Genomic DNA, 20,767 nt, shown 5'->3' with positions numbered 1-20,767 from the left:
GGATAAATAATGTCTGATCTGATCGACTTTGTTGCGTTCTCGCTACGGATGCTGGGCGTTCGACAGACTCTCACTAGCACCGCTACGATATCACAGCTAGGAAAATGTGTACGTGAAAAGTGGTCGACCGAGAGTCGCAACAATATAGCACACCGCTGTAAGATCACAGCTTGCGATGGACCTTGAAGCACGACATGTACGAAAGAGAATAAAAGAACGCCTTCCAAGAAATCAGTTTTTGGACCCCATTTCTATAAATGGCCATCAAGTATGCCTAGCACAGTGAGCCCGCTGTACAAGACCCTTTTTATGAAGGGAAAGTTGTATCGGCGCTCAGACTCGTTGACCTGGTATATATTTTATGCCTAACTACACACACTCGTCATACCTGCCAGTTACGGTAGCCAATGTCTTTTCTACCGAACTACACAGCAGTTGCCAGACGTATGAGCTTTGGTCCATGGTAGCCATTGTCTTTTCTGCCTGCTAACTACACGGCTCTTGCAAAATATGTTTGTTATGGTAGCCAATGGATTTTCTGCCGAACTACACAATCCTGAGTTCAGGTGGCGAATGTCCCTCTGCCTAACTATACTGCTCCAGAGACGCAGGCGAGTTACAGTGGACACACAATGGGGTCTTTCAGCGAACTACACATCTGCAGCCAGATAGCGAGTTACGGGGGCCAGGGTCTTTTTTTACCAAATTACGCAGCTTTCTCCAAACAGGCTAGTTTTTATGCAACCATGTTTGTCACAGTTGTCAGGAATTATCGTCGCATATTCTCTAGGACTCATAACTCAACACCGTGGCAGATCATGGCTCGCTTGGATTAAAACAAGCATATTAAAAACATGCTGCGTATCCACTTACTTATATTTCCTATTTTCACTTGTAGAGCAATTAATTATCGACATGTTACGGATTTTAATGATCAGTATCACTCCCTGTTGTACTTATTGAGAAATTTTCTGGTCCCGGCACCAGTTGTGTAAGGTTAGTAACAGATTTTTTCATTCCCGTCGTTTTGAAGGGTCCAGGCTCTCGTCATGCATGTTTCCCGGCAAGCTTTGTTGGACATGGATCTTTAGGCCAAAAAACTGTGCTGTTTTGATAACGTGTTTTTCAAAAATGGGTAGGCTGGTCGGCAGGAATTTTTTCCAAAGTATTTTTATTTTTAAATATACATTTTTCAGGGGTTCAGGGCGATCAAACACTAGCCACAACATTTCCAGAAAATATGTATCATACATATAAAAGGAAAAAAAACGTAAAGACATCCTCGTTCAAGCAAAATTCAAATGCCAAGTAACGAACGCGTGGTTTTACGGGGTTTTTTCTTTTTTCTTTAATTCCGTGTTTACATAGATCCAAAAAGTTTAGAATGGGCTGGTAAAAAATAGGGTAGGTCGCCTTATCGGAACAGCACAATTTTTTGTTAGGACTTATTATAAAAGCTGGTGGAACAGGTACTGTAGCGGTTCGGATCTTTCAAGTTGCAACACGGCCGTCAATGATAGCTTAGACTGCATGAACAGACCTCCTTCTGTTGACTTGATCTCTACAGGAAAAACATTCAGCGAGACTCAGTGGCTGGACAGACTGTTAATAGAGTGACATGAATCACAGCTCAAGGAACTTCACCCAGGCACACCTGTCGCTGCGCTAGGTCAGCCTATAGACATTCAGAGGGATAGTCGAAATTGTTTAAAATCTTCGAGATAACAAATGCTGAACTAGACATTACCGGACTGTTTTCCAAAGAAATAAATGTACACCATTCAAAGCTTGAGATGAAAATGCCAAATAGGTCTTAGAAAAAAATAATGCATTCCAACTATCTGAACAACCTATGGTCTAACGGACAAGCTCTGAGGATTGTCGTTTACTTGAAAAACAACCACGCTTAGATTTATGTGCCATAAATTCTTATCGGGCAGACCGGACTGTATAAAGAAAGAGTGCCTCGTGTGACAGCATAACACGACCTATCGCCCTAGCCGTCATGTTTGTCCAGGGACATATAGAATACACTGTTTGTTCGCTTTCGTCTTTAGAGCAGCACACTTTATGCCCCCATGGTGGGTACGATAGGACTTGTACAGTCCCGTCAAACACTATTAATGGAATCACACAGTGCCCTTTGTACGACGTGCGATGGAACGCTTGCCATTATACTGCCCCTCAAAGGTTACAGGGTAAACATGGACAGTCTACCACACGTGACCTTTGACATCAAACATGCTCGAGTCAAATTGGGACGTGCTTTAGCACGAAATGAGGCACATACGATTTTTAAATGTACTTTTTAACTCGGATTTCTGGTAAATTTAAGAGACTAAGCTAGCTCGCAGATTTTGCACAAGTTCACTGATTGTGCGGGGGAAATTATGATCGTTGACTTTTAAAAACATTCGGTTGAATATCACAGTAAAATACGTTTAGTGAGTAATAATCAGTAATGTTGGTATTTGTATTACACTAAGAGAGACCGTGAAAATTTTATTATAATGGGGTAGAAGTAAAATATCGTGGCTTTAATTGGAGGAAATCCCGCTGACGATATCTTGACGTCCGTGAAAGCAATATAGTGCCTTCACACAAGGTGAATACATACGTTGCAATTGTTTACGGCACTATTTTGAAGAGAAAAATAGTAAATATATCAGGGGAAAATCGAAATGATATTTTCTACAAACTCTTTATTTTTTTTTATTTGTTGTTTTATTTGTTTGTTTATTCTGTCAGGTTTATCAGATGATGTAATGCCAAGCGATGCAGTAACATGGTAAAGTGGACTAGCGATTCGGGTGCACGTCATCGTAGCGTAGCAACGTAAATATTTTACCGTGTGAACAAGCAATCCGCACGTTTGCCTAACTTGCCCAGTTCATTCTGTCGCAGATGGTGGAGAGCGAGATACTCTGCCGAACTTGTGAAACATGGCGAGTTCGGCTAAACATGCTTGCGGTAGCACTGAGCGTACACTCTGTCATGCATTACAGCCTCTATGCATATTGGTTTTTGGGCGATGTAGATTATAGACAGTGTTATAATTTACTCTTTCAAAGCCATATTTGCCTTAAAAACTGAATATTTTGGCTCTCTTCGTAGTAAAAACGTTTGCAGACAAACAGACAAACCACATGTGGTGTTATAATCTTATACATTAGAATCATCGTGCAGTCAAGAAACGTTTAGTTGTGAAAGGACTGTGATTCAACACAATCACATACGTTCCCACGCGAATGCATAATTAAATGCACAACCTAAAATATAATTTACAGTCTCTTACAGTGCGAAAAAACGCCATCTGGTGTCTGCACACGTAGAACAGGCTATGCACTTCCTCCCAGTTCCTGCAGCACAGAGTTCTGCAAACAGCGCCAAGAACGATGGCATTTCAGTAAGCTAAATGGTTTACCTCGCTCAACCTGAGAGGTCAAAAAGGTCAACTTCAGAACAATTGATAGTAAACCCGTCGTTTCTGTTACTAGAAAACCTTTAGAACCATTTTTGATCTTAGAAAATAATGTTGTATTTAGAATCAATTACGGTACAAAGTGACTAGTGTTAACGTGTCTAAAACAGATCACATGTTGGGCAATGTAGAGCTCTGAATAATTGGGCCATATCATTTCAAGAAAAGGGGTGTCCTTGCTCCATAATTATAAGAAGAAATACAGACCCCGGAGAACCATCAATCATAGATATATAATTAATACAGAACAGCAGAGACAGTCAACCGACCAACTTTGAGAAATTGTAGCCAGTTTTCTTTAACATATTTTGTGTCATTTGAACGTTGTTTTGAGTTCTTTGTTTTCTGTGTTTCCATCAAAAGTAAAATTTAATAAGGAAAATAAAGGTTTCCGCAGCTGCCTGTCGAGCTCAATCTTAAAGTCCCCCTCTCACTGACTAGTCTTTCCCCATACCCCCGCTTTGAACAAAATAAGAGCACTTACAGCCCTAATTCCCGCTAAAGTTCCTTGACCTCATAATCTACCTTCCTCGTCGACAAGAAACATCAGTGACTCATGCTTTTTGCACGCCAACTAAACATATTGAAGTTGCTCGCGTAGCAAACAAATGGCGAATGCCAGCATGCCTCGAAGAAAATTGCCCACTGTTTGTTCTCAGACAGAAAAAAATGCCCTCCCAGCCGTCAAGGAATCACTCGTTAGCACCCTTTTTCCTCCGAAAGTCCTGTTCGCTACCCCTTGAATGGTTTCCTTGTTGAGTTATTTGAACTTGATGTTGAAATGACCACAATAGTCGCCATTAAGTAATTACATACAACGTATGGTCTATTTGACACGAGTCTGATCTTCGAGCTAACGTTTTTTCGCCGTAGCTTTTTTCTGTTTCATACTGTGTGTTGATTAGTATTCGATGTCATGCATTCACGTAGTCGATGACTCCGCTATGTTCCTACATGGAGGTACCTCCGCTATGTTCCTACAAGTATATAGGTACCTCCATACTACAAGCACCTGGTTAATAAACAACTGTCGCCTTGTTTGTGCTACCGTAGAGTTGCCTAAATCGCTTGGGGCTTATTCCTAGAGACGGTTAACCATTATTAAATTCCAGACCGGTGGGTGGAGGGACGGTGATTAAATGAAAGAATTCGCTACAAAAATACAGGAGTGTTTTACACAATGCCTGTTGATAGCGTAAGCGTTAGGTTACAAAAGTACGAGAGATCACGACGGATACACATGGAAGTCAGCCGATATCGAGTGACGATAGACGGTAGCTTAGCAACCAGTGCAATACGTGCACTGGTATTAAGTGAGCTTCCAAACAAGCGCTAAAAGGTCTGTGCTCACTGGAGGTCGGATTGCAAACCGGCGGCACTTGAGTCACACCCATTGTGTCGCCCACACGTTACTGCTGTGTGTTTGTGTTCGCATGTAGCGAGCTCCGTTTCTAGCTCCATGGTGTACGTGTGTCTCAGAGAGAGAGAGAGAGAGAGAGAGAGAGAGAGAGAGAGAGAGAGAGAGGAGAGAGAGAGAGAGAGAGAGAGAGAGAGCATTTGTCACTACAAAGGTCGTTGGCGTCCTACGTATGTCTTTCAGATTTGTTAACACAAGTCAAATAGGCTGTCACTGTTATATCATGTGGGCAAGCACTTATTCAAAAAGGTCAATCTACGACCCCTCTTCGTTTGTGCATTTTATAGACAGTGTCAGTCTGTGTGCTACCTCCGTAGTCAAAACATGGAGGTTTCGTTCTACCTCCAAGATCAGGGCAAGGATCAAATGATGTCATCGAAACATACGAGGCTCAGACTAAATAACAAACTAGCAATCAAAAGTATCGACTGTCGGCCACAGGGAAATGTGATTAGTTCGGTGGCTGGAAGTATTGCAACAGCCAAAAATATTTGTCATATTTTTTGCAGTCGAAGTTTTTGTAAGAGAAAGTATTGCTTGTTTGTTTGTTTGTTTGTTAACTTATTTTTTTATCTGTTTCTCTTAATTTAGTTTCTCTTAATTATTTGCGTGTTTGTTGTTCATTGTTGTTTACACCTCCAGTGTTACTCTATGAGGTGTGCCTGTCGGAATGCTTCGCGGGACTTTTGACAAAGATCTTATCTGCGGAGGATACATAGCGCCGTAAATTACTAAGGACCCTGCATTTGTTATTTGTTACCCCTCCGTGCTCCATTCACTAACCTTTGAGCGTTGTCTGCAATCCGAAGGGGCGTTGCCACGGTTCGCATGGTTTGCTTGACGTCTTCGTTCATAATTGCGCCCCCATGCGACGTCGTACTTTGCTCTGATTTTAGATTTTAGTTAAACAGTATAAAAAAGCTCTCCTTGCTGTCAAGGTGACATAACATATTTCCCTCCCTCTTTTAAAGCAAAATATGAAAGTTGTATTTGCAATATTGACGCTCAGGTCAAGAGCGTTCGTATACCAGTGAAATTTGTCCGCGGCGGTCTGGCGTTTGACATAGTCCGTCCACCAGTGATGGCGGGACGGTGCTCCGGCGTACGCGTTGCGAACATTACAGCAAGCGGTTGAATTTATCAGAACGCCTACGCCTGTCTCACATTGATCAAAGGAAAATACTGTGCACCGACCAGGTTTTACCTCCAATATTTCACTGTCTAATGACAAAGAATTCGTTCGAGACACTGCGAGTCATTCATTGATGTAAATATTATCGTAATATCATCACATTTGTACTAACCGTGAAGAGTATGTGCGCGGAATACTTCTGGGGTCAATGACACTGCAGCGTGATTTTCCTCCACCCTACTAGGCCAAAAAAATAAATTGTGTTGTACCGAGAGGGTAGGTAGGTCGGCAGGACTTTTTCCAAAATAGTTTTTATTCTAAAAATGCATTTTCAGGGATTTATGGCGGTCAAAAAAACGTATCATAAATGTAAAAGGAACAAAAAAACATAAAAGACATCCTCGTTCAAGCAAAAATCAAATGCCAAGTAACGAACACGTTTTTTTTAATACTTCCGTGTTAATTTAGTTCTAAAAAGTTTAGGGTCGGCAGTTAAAAAAATAGGGTAAGTCGGGTTATCGGAACAATTGTTTTTCGGCCTTATAGCTGAATCTGTCTCTGTATAGTGCGCCCCTTTGAGTTGGGTGCACAACTGTCTCCTTGTCGTCGTACAATCCTCAATTACATAAACTCTATGTATTAATTGTTAAAACACTACTATCTAACTATACAAACACAAGCAAACAAGAGAAATTTAGCCCGATCTTACCATAAATCATTTAAAGTCATCTGCTGCAATTGATCCTACCAAAATTTTAGTGCAATATTTTTACCAATTCTCATGAGTTTTTCTGTAATTTTTGATTAATTTTGGTCCGAATGGACATCACATTTCATTGGCTGCAGTTGTTATCCAAATTTTGCCAAAAATCTGGAAAAAAAACCAAAACTGGAGTATATTTTCTAAAGGTGACAAAAATTGACTTTGGCGCCCAAAGGGTTAATAGTCTTCGCGGTCAATTTGGAACGCCTGCATGAGTGCTTAGGATATATGTGCAGTCCGTTAAGTCATATTTTGACCTAACCATGCTTCGACGTTCATGTTGTACATCTGTAGACCTACAATCAAGGGAAGCGAGAAAATTACATCCAACTCCAGAAAATTACCCAAATTCGGGTGGCAGTAACAAAATGTTTGTCGTGTGCTTCAGAGTATTAGCGAAACTAATCTGTTGTCGTATACATTATCCTTGACGTGTGATATTCTCTGGTCGAGTTTAAACCACGGTCCCTCTTTTGTGGAGGGACCGTGTTTAAACATGGGTGTCTCTTTTTAAACATCCTTCTGTAAGGAGTATAGTACGAGCGACTGTCTTCATTTTCATTGGATGATGCACCTGTTTCGCTTCGGACATTGAGAGTTCACGATACGTCACAAATGTGCCTGGACGTGCCGAATCATGGTGGCGCTCAACAGCGTTCAGTTTTCTCCCATGAACTTCGATACCGTCAGTACGACCCGACGACAGGGAAGAAAAAAATGACTTTCTTTCTTCTCTTTTTCTATTCTTCGTCACCCTCACACCTTCTTTACAATTAATGCAATACGATATATTTATGTATACACACACGTAACAGTACCTGTATTAACAGATCGGTCAAGTTTATCGGAATAAAAGGAAATACTAATCACGGGAGATCGTACTGTATTCCACTACTACATTATACAATGCATGCCGTGTTCACGTTCTCGAGACCACGGCCACTCCACATTTTGTGGAATGACCGCGTTTAGACCTAGATTTAGACGAGAGCGACCATGGAGGTAGACGGAGAGACGTAGGCCCAGATTGGAATGTATAGTTAATAGCGGGAATGCTCTATTATCGCCGTCACTCGTGGCTCAGTGGTCCTGTGCTGGTCCACAACAAGTTCGTCCTCCGTATAGATTGTGACACAGTCCACACACGGACTGTGATTGTGACAACCGGGAATAAGGTTCATTCAAAAACAATGTGCTTTTGTCGACTTGGCTCGTATCAATTGCTAATCCACTGTCTAAGCTAACAGCTTATCTAATAAACACTCGCTAATTGACTAATCCATTGACATACTCAGTGGATTGTTGTTGTGGGAATAAACATGTTCTATTGAGCAGTTTGGATAAATCGGTCAACAAGCCTTGTTGCCTTTGTGTGGGGTGGGGGACTTGAGTCGACAAGGAGAGCTCCCTCTTGTTCGCCGCGGCATTAGCACATCTCACGAAGAACGCGGATAAGGCAATTGCCCGGTCTTCGAATGCGTTCAGCGGTTCTCTTTATGTTCTTTTCTGACAACGTTAGCGTTTAACATCGTAATTTCTTTCATACTTAACTTACTTTACGCGATTTTTAAAGAATTAGGAACATACCCTTAATATAGGAAAATATTAAAACCACATTTCTCGAGGGTCTATGGTTAATGTAACATTGGAAGAATGTACATATACACGAAATTAAAATCAATTTTGTGAGTGTTCTCACCATATGTATATATTAGAACCACGAACTAAAAAAACATAGAAGGCAATTTCAGAGATTGATCCCCCAAATTGCCCTGTACATCAGTTTTGCTATATTGGTCGCCAAGGGATACGCGATACCGTATTCACAACACGCACCTCGCTGCCAATCTACGAATGCAAACATTGCTTTGTACCGGTATGTGTAATAATTGGATACAGTACCCTTGGGATGAATGCGTTTTCATCGCAGCTCAAGCGACGACTTGACATTCAGAACAGGGCACGCGTCGGTGTTGTGTTCGCAGCGATGACGCACACTTGTTTGACACATAATTAACACCTTTGGATAAGCGTTGATGCTTCGCTTTTCATGCAACTGTGGAAGTCGCTTTCAGAGCCTTGAGTTTCGATACACCACTGACAAGGAGCTCCTTGTATCCTGTGGATACACATACCCTGGTTTTGTTGCTCAACACAAGACTCACCTGCTAGTCGCTTGTCTTTTCTCGGCACCATTCACTGTTAATGGGTCGTTGAGTTCACCCTCGATCTATGCAACAGCCTGTCAGAGGATACTGATTGAATTTCTCTGTCATCTAACCACCAACGCGACAGCCTGCTGAATTTTTTGAATTTTCTTTGATAAAATATTAATAATCAAGTCTAGCTACACATTTTGGCTGTCATCACTCACAGCATGGAAGTACAGAATACCCTTCTACCTTAGTAATTATGAGTTTCAAGGGACAGTTCTCAATACTGGTTCTTGAATAAGCAATTGTTGACATTGAGAATTTTACATGGTGATGGCACTTTGTTTTCCATTGAATTTTTTTATCATGTCGGCCAATTTGTTTTTAGATAAAGCTGAAAACTGACCTGCCCCTTTAAACGTCACTTTCTATCGTCGTGACTACGGTCGGCATAACAATGCGACGGAGTTCGATCATTGTAAAAAATAGAGAGCGAAATAAAAATCATAACATGACAAAGTAAAACAAAATCGTCATGCCAAATGGATTGGAAATTTATTGTATTATTAAGATCAAACACTCGTTTCAATCGTGCGTAAAGCGACCAATTTTCCAGTCGTAATAAACATTTCTTTTTGTGTAAAAATAAGCCAACAGAATTTATTTCCAAAATGCAATATATTATTAGGCAATCAAAGCAAAAAGAGTAAAAGCAAAAATGTGTTCAAAACCACAGAAATAAAAATGAAAAGTCTGTAGGCAATTGAAAGAAAATCGGTTTCATTGAGAAACAATGAATTCTGAAAATTCAGGTAAAATCGCGGTTTTTTTTATTTCAAAGCAATAGTCGCAAGTAATATACTTTGCCGGTGAGGAAAATGCCAATCATGATACCATCGGTGACAGGAAACTTAAATTTTCTCATCTCGTTTTAACTGAATATTACAAGTGTTTTAACTAACACTTGTTCCAGCTGCCATTTTCATGTTCAAAACATTTCTTTTCAAATGAAGAACAAAATTGTAATTGAAAAGAAACGGACTGTAATTTTCTATGAATTAAGTGCCGTGAACGAGGCTGACAATATATATTTTCTGGTAACTTGAGGGGTTCGTAAACATCCGGTTAAGTTCTTTTTAAAGCCGATCGCGCACTTCTCGTCACTCATTCAGACCTGCGTCGCCCTCCGATACGAAGCTCGTAACCATGGCAGCATTGAACCAAACCTTTCGTTCAGAGATCCCGCGTTTCGGAAGATGCTCCTGCAGGCGATGTCGGGACGATAGCAGCAGCGACGAATCGGCAAGCGAAGCAAGTGAACACTCCGGTTTCCTTTTGTTTGATGAGAGTTCATCATCATCATCATCGGAGGGCGAGACTAGACCAAGAAATACAGTTGATAAGGTTAGTTCTTTTGCGTATAGTGTAATAAGTCCAACATTCGTTTCAATCGCGTAGCTAGAAAATATTTCGGGTAATTGAAAGTCAGAAAATGTTTAAGATTTCCGGCAATGATAAAGGGTTTCTGAACGTTTTGGCACCAAGACGTTTCGGCCTCCGAATTTCAGGCCCAAAGTCGTTTCGGCACTGCGACCCAAGACGTTTCGGCACCGCTGAAGGCTACCTGTGGGAACTAGTGCTGGAGCGTAATGTTGCAAATCAACGCACTAAAAAGTGTAGTGTCAACTAACATTCACGTACATGCTTTAATCTCTGTGAGAATATGGTAAGAGACCGTAAGAAAAAGCTTCATAACATTTTCAAATCTGTGACACAAGTTTATCGATATCAGTAGCTGCCTACACGGCAAAAGTTTGATAGCGGTACCGAAACAGCAAGGCAAAAGTCACACAAAATGCACATAAAAGTACTGGTCAGAACGCAAAGGTCACGCTTACGATTATGACGGATCAGTCAATTACTAAATATTTTGAAAAAAAATCGAAACTTGGATGTCGAAACGTCTTGGGTTGCGGTGCCGAAGTGACTTGGGGCCGGAAATTGATAGGCCGAAACGTCTTGGGCCGAAACGACTTGGTGCCGAAACGACCAGTTACCATGATAAAAGATGCAGGGAATTTATCTCAAATTGTTATGCACATAAAATCCGGATAAAAATACTTGTCTTGCCATTCAAGCACTGTGCAAAGCAATTTTGGCGGTTTCTAGACGTTTCGGCCCAAGACGTTTTGGTCAGAACGCAAAGGCCACACTTACGAATATGAGTCAGTCAATTAGTGAGAAAATTTCGAAACAGGGATGCCCAACCGTCTTGTGTTGCGGTGCCGAAATGACTTGGGACCGGAAATTGAGAGGCCGAAACGACTTGGTGCCGAAACGACCAGTTACCCACTGGGTCGCCTCCAAGTCGTTTCAGCAGTTTCTAGATGTTTCGACACCAAGTCGTGTTGGCCTCCAAATTTCCTGCCTAAAATCGTTTTGGCATCGCTATCCAAGATGTTTCAGCTCCACTCTATGCTACCCGAGGGAACAAGTGCTTAAGCGTAATGTTACAAATCAAAGCACTGTAAAATATAAGTTTACTGTCATTCTTTAACATTTGTAAGAACATGGTAAGAAACCGTAAGAAAAAAGTCTTCATATTATTTTTAAATCTGTGACACAACTTTATTGATATCTATATAGCCGCCGACAAGACAAAAGTTTGAAAGCGGTGCCTAAACGGTACGGCAAAAGTCACTCAAAATGCACACAAAAGTACTGGTCAGAACGCAAGGGTCACGCTTAGGAATATGACGGGTCAGTCATGACTCAGTTTGAAAAAAAAAATCGAAACAAGGATGCCGAAACGTCTTGGATCGAAACGACCAGTAACCGTTTCGAAACAGCCTCCAAATTTCCGTTTGTCGTTTCGGCACCGCGACCCTAGACATTTCGGTATCCCAGTTTTCCATTTGATTTGGGGGGGGGGGGGCGCTTAGCTTTTTGTGTAAAAACGAATTTGTAATTTTGACCAGTGATATTCGTAAGCATGAAACGACTCGGGCCGAAACGACCAGTTTCCCATCTCACCACACTGTTCAGTTTCTGCTACCTCTATGTACACAGCAACTGTGGTAGCACACAAGTAGTTTTGCTACTCCCCCCGTGCTATACGGTTGCACTCTCTCTCTCTCCGTGGTAGAAATTCTAGGCAACTTGTCAACTCGACCACGGTCCGCTTCGATCCCAATAATTCACACCCTCTTGTCGTTGGTAATAGTCACCTCGACTCTTGCACCCACATCACTTCGACCTTGCCACACTTTATCTGTCTTACGGCATTTATTATATCATGCAATTTCGCTTAGAAAACTTATGCAATTGGTGATTCTGTGAGAAAATCTGCTTACTTCACAACAATAATTTAGCCGTTTTGCTAAGCAAATTGAAGGCATCACGGACACGATCAAGCGCCAGTGCGTAAGTGTTGACGATTGGCCGTTGAATGCATCTCCCTGTACGCTTGGCGATGGAGGCTTTTGGCTCATGGTGCGTTCGTACTCCTGTGTTACTGAGCTTTCATTAAACCCTTAATAGTGCTTTGAGTATCGAACACAATTGACTATTGTGCTTCCGAGAATTTTATACGAATTTTTCGGCTTAATACCGAAGGACAGACATGTCTGACGGGGTCGAGATGACGAGGGTAGAGGGGCCGGATGGAGGGATCTCGGCGACCAGGGCTGACCGGGTCTAAACAGCCAGGAGTCGGGTGACTATAAACCGGATTTTCGATAAGCTAATACTGAAGAGCTGGCTACTATATCTGCGTGTCAGATAAATCATGGAGGTAGTGGATAAATTAAATGAACAGCATCTTGGTCTTATTGAACGACTTCAGTTTTGGCCGTTTGTAAACGACGAAACTTAGGTTGCGGAAGTGTCGTCGGACAAATATCGCAAGTCGTTCATTCCATGGAGCTAGAAACGGAAGCACCATGTTCATTCCCGCCTCTTCGCATGCATTATGGCGAAGAAGTAAGGAGACTTACCGACTATACGCCATTATAATCCAAATCGCCTTTGGGCCAATTTTCGGTTTCGTAACCACTGGTCACACACACTGTCTCACTATGTCAACGGAGACATCGTCTAATTCCAATTCTTTTTCCCTTATTAGATGGTTACCATCAGCGCAGCCTCGGGCGGTTCCAACGTCAACACCAAAGAAAGCGTTGACAACAACAACAAAAATAAACATAGTGTAAGCTCCTCTGAGTACAGACTTGGTAAACGAGAACACAAAAGCAATCACGTAGATGCTGATGTCGAAAAGCTTGTGAAGAGGTTGTATCGAGTGAAGGAGTATGTGCCAGCAAATTGCTCGGTGAGTATAATAATACTTATTATATTGCCATGCCCGTCGCATCTTGATTGGTCGAGCTGAACCACGTGACTGACCACAAATACTCAGTAATGTTTTTTTTTTATATATGCCCGTGAATATGAATAATAAGATTAGCAACTCAAAGTATTGTAACTTTACAGCTCAATCGTAAATCATAATCAATCAAAAAATAAAATCGAGCACTTGTAGGTCAAGTTGAGATACTTCTTTCTGAAAACATCTCCGGATTTGACAATTTTTGCAGCGCGCGTGACAGTGCGTCGCGTATTGCTCAGTTTCTGGGGCCCAGTTGTCGTTCGCTTCTGAAATTTTCGGAAATTTTGAAGGTTTTCTGGGGTTCGCTGATAATATAATGGAAATAACAGACTCCGCTCTGACATTAACATTTATTTGTGGGCGCGGGCTCGAGGAAAGCGAAATTAACGGACTCGGCAAGCCTAGCCCGTTAATTTTTGGCTTTCCTCTCACCCTTGCCCATAAATAAACGTTAATGGTCAGCGCGTCGTCCGTTATTTCTATATATTATTTTTTTTTTCCATTTAAGCCTGTGTTTGAGGTCTAGACAGATCACAAAGATCACACCAAGCACAAGAATACTCTACACTCAATGTCACTAGTATGTGTTGTTTGAATTTTGTAATACTGTTGAGTAGCATTGCACTAACGTTTTGAGAAAGTGGCTGATAATTCTTTTCCAGAGTTTTTGACACAAAAAACATTTTATCAAAGTCACTTTGGCCATAGACTCTCGAGAGTCTATGCTTTGGCCAAGACCCTTTCTCACCTTCACTACGGTGTTTTGGCCCACTTCGTTACAAACGGAGGGGAGCGTAGAGAGCGCCCTCGGGCGACGGATCTTGTAGTCTATTACCCATAGGATAACGCCAGAGCACCTTACACGTGTCCAGTTTACTTGACTTAGTAACACTCTTCAATCGGAAGCGACAAAAACCAAAGTCTAAATTGTTGTCTATTTGTGTTTTTTTCAGTCTGCCGTTCATAACAGCTACTACAGACTAAGGCATCACGAGGGATTCCAGGATTTTGATACGAGTCCAGGGTGAGTTTTATTTCCAAATACACTGTTAAAAGATTATTCCAAGTTATCAGCATCTAATCTATCAGATTTTTCCACAATGAAAACGACAATTGAAAACTTTTTTGAATTTACCTCCCCATTTTTTAATTCATGCTAAAATAATTTTGGACTCGTCATTTGATATAAGGGGTAGTCAGGGGGACAGAGTATACTCACGGTAGTACTCTGCACCGTGGTATACTCGATTTCACTTACTCAAATTAAAGAAGTATGCGCTGCGAAATTGAATGACTTGAAACTTGTTTGGTCCAAATTTCCAAAAGAAAAGTTTCAACCATTCGCTGTAAATTGAAGAATCAAAATTAGAGGGTCACTTTTAATATTTTTGTGCCTGGGATACAAATTACCGAGATTTGAAATGCAAGATGGCCGGCGTCACTGTATGAACTGAATGGGAAAATTAATGGCTAAATTTGAAAAAGCTGTGGCAGTGAGGTGTTTTCTTACTCCGAGAGTTTCAAAATGGTAATACACATTGTGTATACCTGAAAAATAAGTGAGTGTTCATTGATAATTCAAAGACTGGATTCGTTGACACCAAACTTGCTCGTGACTTTCATTGCATGCAGTCTTTCCACAATGCCACTCATTGAGTTTGAACTGAACATTGAAGAGTACGTTTTAGTTAGAAGTCCTGTTTTTTTTGTTGATTTTCGCTTCCGTACTTCATTTTTATGATGTTATAAACCTTGATACAAAGCAAAAAACTTCAGTTTTTCTCCTTCTTTCGATCGTACAGAGATACTGTGTGACAGGAAAACCGTGTCTAGTTCATTAGGGCAATGATCTTGTGAACGTACGTTCAACAGCTGAACAGCTTTTCATATGCAAAATCAGCGTACGGTAATCAACCAGTGGTATTGTTTAAATAGCATTTTATTGAAAGGCATTCTTTAGTTACCATTGTTTTCATCAACTCTTCATGCAATTTTATGAACTGCTTGACCTCAAAAGTGTCATAGACATTCATGTTGATTGTTCGAAGCATTGAACTGCAAGTGCCGGTCGGTCACTTGTCAATGCTGGTCGGAAATTCTGAGTGCCGGACGGGCCCGACCAGCGCCGTCCGGCGTGGGGAGAACCCTGTCACAAATGGCATATCAGAAAAAGGTATCTTCAAAATTTGACCGCCCTCATGTCTGTGCATGAGACGCATACCGTGAATAAGGAGACATCTTTTTCAAGTTGGTGACGTCATATCCGTTTCTCCACAGAGCACGACAGACTTCATCAAGAAACATTGACACAATAAAGAAGCTGGTTGCTGACGTCATTTACTGGAACAAAGAAGGCAATTGGAGCACAGAGGTTATTGTGGGTAAGTTTCTAAACTAGAAGCAAATCTATCTGTCATGACTATGATTTTTAAAAAGAATAGGTCAAATGCAGTTTGCGTTCAAATATGAGGATGCAGTCGGGATAGCTAACGTGTCAAAATTGTGCCGTCATAATTTTTAATTTTTAATTCAAAATGGCCGCCATCCCTGTGTCATAAAATAGACGATGTTCCGCTGATTGCGAGATCTCGCGAGACTTTAATACATGCCCGTAGAAACAGGATTCCAGCTTAGTAATACAAGCCAAACTTTGTATGGAACTAGAAAAAGTGCAGAACTGAGCAAAGATTGCAACTTATAGATTTTTTGCAGTGTTTTACGTAATTAGCGACTTGTCCTGTTTTACGCAGTTTGTCCTGTGTTGCGAGAACACGTCCACTGCGAACCACATATTCTCGCGATATCTCGGAATGTCTCGCGCGGTTCGGAACATAGTCTTTCCCGTGGAGATGAATAAAATTTTCGTTTTTCGAAAAACTGAGACGGTGAAAAGTTTTCTTACACCAAGCGCTTTAAAATGAACCCCCAAAGTATTTGTTTTCCTACATGTTTTTGTGGAGTGCTCTTTTTGACTGTGTCTGCTGTATTTTTGTGACAACCTAGATGGATGTCTGAAATATCTGAAAACCAAACAAATGTATGCAGCCATGGAACGGAGGGGCAAACTGGAAGAACACAGACAGCGTATCAAACAGAGATCCCGACGTGACAGGGTAAGTTTTACAATAAACTAATATTGTGGTAACTCCGTCGATGAGACTGACATCAGTGCATTCCTATCATCAAGTGTATTATGAATCAAAAAAACACAAAAAACTCTCGCTTGGTTTTCATAACAAACCTTTGTGTCTGCACAGTTGTGCAAAAATAACAATGGCCGTGATTTTCGTTCTAAATTTGTATTCTGAAACGGAGCGAACTGCGCAGTCGTGAATGTGGAAAAGGTGGAGGGGACTTAGGTCAGAGCAAGAGATTTGTCACCGTAGAGTACAGTGTATTTTGTCATTCGATAAAATGCTAAGACAACTCATTATTGAATCTGAAATCCCTCATGACGTCATACTCTATCAACTTAGTAAATATTCTCCCATATTCACTTACTCGAGACGGGAAAACATAATTACTTGAGTTGGCTTATTTATGATAGCAATTTATTTTAATGGTTTATTTAATATACATCAACATAGGAATACGATAGATACGAGACTACTTTCTATGAGATAGCCCAAACACAGCCGAGGCATGAAGATCTCGTGTGTTAATAATAGTCTATGCTTGACTCTTTTTTCAAACAAGTATTTAGTAAAGTGTTAATTTCTCAACTGCTAAGCGAAAACGGTGCTGCAATTATGAGGGCGAAATCACGTAGCACCGTGCAGGCTTTAATACGAGAGAAATTATTTACCCGATTTCCGACGACACTTGAAACTCAAAAAGTCGAAATCTCCGTGTTCTTAGTTCTGTGAAGAAAAACTATACTTCGCTCAAGTATTTGGGGAAAAATATTTACACCTTTGGTTGATAAGTGACCCTACTAGTGGTACACCAAAACTGTGTTGTTAAAGTTCGGGAGTCACCAGGGCGCCAATGTGCATTTTACTTTCTATGTTCCTTTTATTTGACAACTCTTTCAAAGAAAAGTGATATGTCGTATTTTTACACTATGGACGTGTCTTTGCAGAAGCGAAAGAGGAGATGTACGGCCCTCAAAGACATCGGCTGGTCACCAACAAGAAAGCAACGTGTGGAAAAAGTGATGTCAGATATCATCTACCACAGTTCAGAAGAAAGCTGTGATGGGAAAGACGACAACGGCCGCTTCAAGAGGATCAGGAAGACGTTGCCATGGGAAACCACCGAACTGAAGCTGTGCAAGGAGGAACTGGATGGTCACTACAAAAAGTACGCCAGCAGCTTTTCTGTTAGCCAGCTCCGTACGATCGTCGATAGTGGGCGTTTTTCCAAGCGCGGCATGCCACTCGATGCTCCAAGGTGGACATATTCCGTAGATACTTATATGGCGAATTTGTACCCGAAACTTTGGTAGTGACATTTTGATCTCGGACTTTTATATTATGTACGTCATTGATTGCTATACAACAAATTTCAATTTATCCAATTCAGTTGTTACTACGATATCCGTAGTAACGTTAGTCCACTTTGTCGTGTATATGTCAATGTTCAGATTGAAGACAGGCCGAGGACATATTTATGACAAACTCATTCATATTACCACAAAGCTCTGCAAAGGTGTTTTCACTGAAATTACAGTTTTTTAAATGCACACTTAGAACAGTATGGTCTATACTTGTATCGTTGATTTTCCGCGTTTCCCTGATTTTAATGCTTCTTTGAAAGGTTTGTTAAATATAAGAAAATAAATGTTGTTAACGGAACGTTAAGGTTTTGCGAGTTTTAATTAGTGGGGATATTGGATTGATGATGATGAAATTCTCCGTGACGTGAGAGAGTATACTTAAGTCATCCCCGGTAAATGAGAGAACTATCGGTCTATCGTCGGTCCTGCTTGGAGATATGAACCCATTTCCTTCAGATTTTTAAATTAGTGTTTAATTACCATAATAAAGGTGAAACCACTTTTCGGAGGGTCCATAGAATATCTGGTTGGTCTCGTGACTGCAAAGGCCAAAAATGCCACATTTGTAAGTTGTTTGCAAAGGTTTGTTGTTTAATCCCATTGCCATAAAATTTCCCTGTCAAATAATTTTGCCTAACGGTGAAACCCTTTCGGGACTTTGAGATAAATTCGTTCGCCCTGTTCAAAATCCAAGGTCAAGAGACCCTTATTAACAAAAACAACTTTTATAAAACTACAGAAGCTTGGACTTTCGTCAATGCAACAAGAACAAGTTCATGGGAATTCTATACAACAGCATTTTTTGCCCCATGACCAAGCTCTATCTCCCTGAAAATAGAAGTATGAATAATGAATTGTAAATCGGAAATCATAAAGAATTTTCTGCGTGTTCGTCGTCATGACTACGTCGTTGTATTTACACATGAGCACACGAGCTTCCACAGAGCTAGATGTACCTTGGCGGTTCGCCAAAAATCAATCTGATGGAGGGACTTTTGGCAAACACATCCAGGATAGCCGTATCATCTTCTTTGTTGAACAGCGCCCTCTCCCTGTACATGATAATTAACGCTACAATTACGATTACAATGCCACCGCAGCTTTTCAATATCGTGGATTCGATTTAAAACTTAAAAAGTAATTAAAATATTCATTCACAGTTCTGTGTTTGGTATTGGTTCCCTTAGATATTATATTCTTCAGATTGTACAATGGCTAAGTATACTAGATTATTTCAAGTTACAAGACGATAATTTACTTGTAATTCCTCTCAGTTTTTTACGAATAATTGCAGTCTACCACAGTACAATTCAATGACGTTATTTCTTTCTCTCACATGTGTTTTGTAGCTATAGTCAACGTTCGCTTCCATTGGTCACGGTAGGAGTTGCAAATGATACCTGATCCGCGGTCAAGTGTATAGTGATTTATCGTTAGTTCCATGGACAAGAGGGGGGCGACCTTCTACGGTCTATGATACAACTCAGTGAAGATAACGTACAGTCTCATTGCGGTCATCAAGGTTAAAGCTAGACTGAAAGATCCGTCGCTCGATAACGCTCTCTTCGTACAGGTTTACGGGTGTTGAGCGCGCCCTCCAGCGACGGATCTTTCAGTCTAGGTGAAAGCGTTTCACATTTACGTAACACCTGAGATACAGGGAGGGATAGCTCTCCCTTCTACCTCCTTGGTGTTGATGGGTCATAGTTATATCAGAGCAACTGTGCTTTTCAGAATAACCGGCTTCGATCTTGTCTAGAATTCTGATAATAACGTTGTTTACAAGCACAGTATGCATCTGTGTATTCTGCCATGGACAGCAGAATTACTAGTAACTCGCTTCTACTGTCTTCGTAGACTTGCCCCAGCCGCTGCTGGTTTTTCTCCATATCAGTCACTGGCTGTGGGCCAAGACGTTCACTCCACGATACGCAACAGCCTACCACTTAGTACGACGTCTGCTCAGTTCCTTTAGTTAACCCTTTGGGTTCTGTAATTGTTCCCACCAAAATTTTACTGCAACATTTTTACCAATTTTTATGAATTTGTCTGTAATTTTTTGATACTTTTGGACCAAATGGACATCACACTTCATTGGGTACACTTTTGTTACCAAACTTTTGACAAAAATCTGAAAAAAAAATTGACCGGAGTATATTTTCTAAAGGTGACAAAAATTGACTTTGGCGATCAAAGGGTTAACTGTTTTGATATTGACATGTCCACAAAGTTGGAGCAAGTCTACTATCTTCGGTACACCATGGAGGTAGAAAGAAAGAATTTCTACCTCCATGGGTACACGCATAGCATTTCAAGAGAGGGCGCATTACAATGTCAACCGAATGGGTGACCAAAGAGTATGAGTTAATATGCAATTACATGTGCAACGGATATCACAAAACGAAATTGTTTACTGAGATTTGAGTTGCAGTTGAAAAGTTTTGTATTCTTCAGAAAATATTTTATCAAATGAAATACAACAGATAAGTCATCGGCATTACCTATATATTCTTTTGCAATAAAAGTTGGTTCAAAAGAAAACATTAAGCTTGAGTATACATATATGAATTAGACTGGTATGGACGAACATTGACAGTGTATCCTCTGACGCTTAGCAGCAATACATTTGTAAATAAGTTGCAAATAAACAGAATACAAGTACGCATCGATGCACACTCAGGTTTCCCCTTGTATATTGGCACTAGCGTGTCTACACCATAGATCTTATGCAGCAGATTAATTATAAAACAATCCATGAAAGCTCGGCTGTGATTAACCGCCGAATCGTTGCCAGTAGAATCGTCATCACCCCATATCAGAACCATGGACAGGAGCTTAGGAAATTTGGCTTCTTTTTCATTGGTTCTGTTTTGTTAGGTTCCTATGTCGTCATGCGCCATTTATTACACAGGCGAGACAGACACTTGTCTGTGCTT

General features: G+C 40.8%; 1 protein-coding gene across 1 annotated transcript; it reads left to right on the top strand.

Moving 5' to 3' along the window:
- Window positions 1-10,093: 10,093 nt before the first annotated feature.
- Window positions 10,094-18,351, top strand: LOC139124247 (uncharacterized). Its single transcript, XM_070690385.1, has 6 exons — window positions 10,094-10,350; window positions 13,070-13,276; window positions 14,287-14,357; window positions 15,611-15,714; window positions 16,337-16,446; window positions 17,415-18,351. Exons 1-6 carry the CDS (start codon window positions 10,153-10,155, stop codon window positions 17,778-17,780), a joined length of 1,056 nt encoding a protein of 351 aa, XP_070546486.1. The 5' UTR covers window positions 10,094-10,152; the 3' UTR covers window positions 17,781-18,351.
- Window positions 18,352-20,767: the final 2,416 nt, after the last annotated feature.

Source organism: Ptychodera flava, assembly GCF_041260155.1.
Source record: "Ptychodera flava strain L36383 chromosome 23 unlocalized genomic scaffold, AS_Pfla_20210202 Scaffold_23__1_contigs__length_28996876_pilon, whole genome shotgun sequence".
Lineage (NCBI taxonomy): Eukaryota > Metazoa > Hemichordata > Enteropneusta > Ptychoderidae > Ptychodera > Ptychodera flava.
Note: the sequence above shows the minus strand (reverse complement) of the source record. Positions and strands in the feature narration are given on the sequence as shown.

Bases quoted from the DNA above. Each gene is read 5' to 3' on its own strand.
- LOC139124247 (XM_070690385.1), top strand. From the start codon at position 10,153: ATGGCAGCATTGAACCAAACCTTTCGTTCAGAGATCCCGCGTTTCGGA. The intron at 13,277-14,286 runs GTGAGTATAATA...TGTTTTTTTCAG, and splicing joins ATGTGCCAGCAAATTGCTCG to TCTGCCGTTCATAACAGCTA. The intron at 15,715-16,336 runs GTAAGTTTCTAA...GTGACAACCTAG, and splicing joins GAGCACAGAGGTTATTGTGG to ATGGATGTCTGAAATATCTG.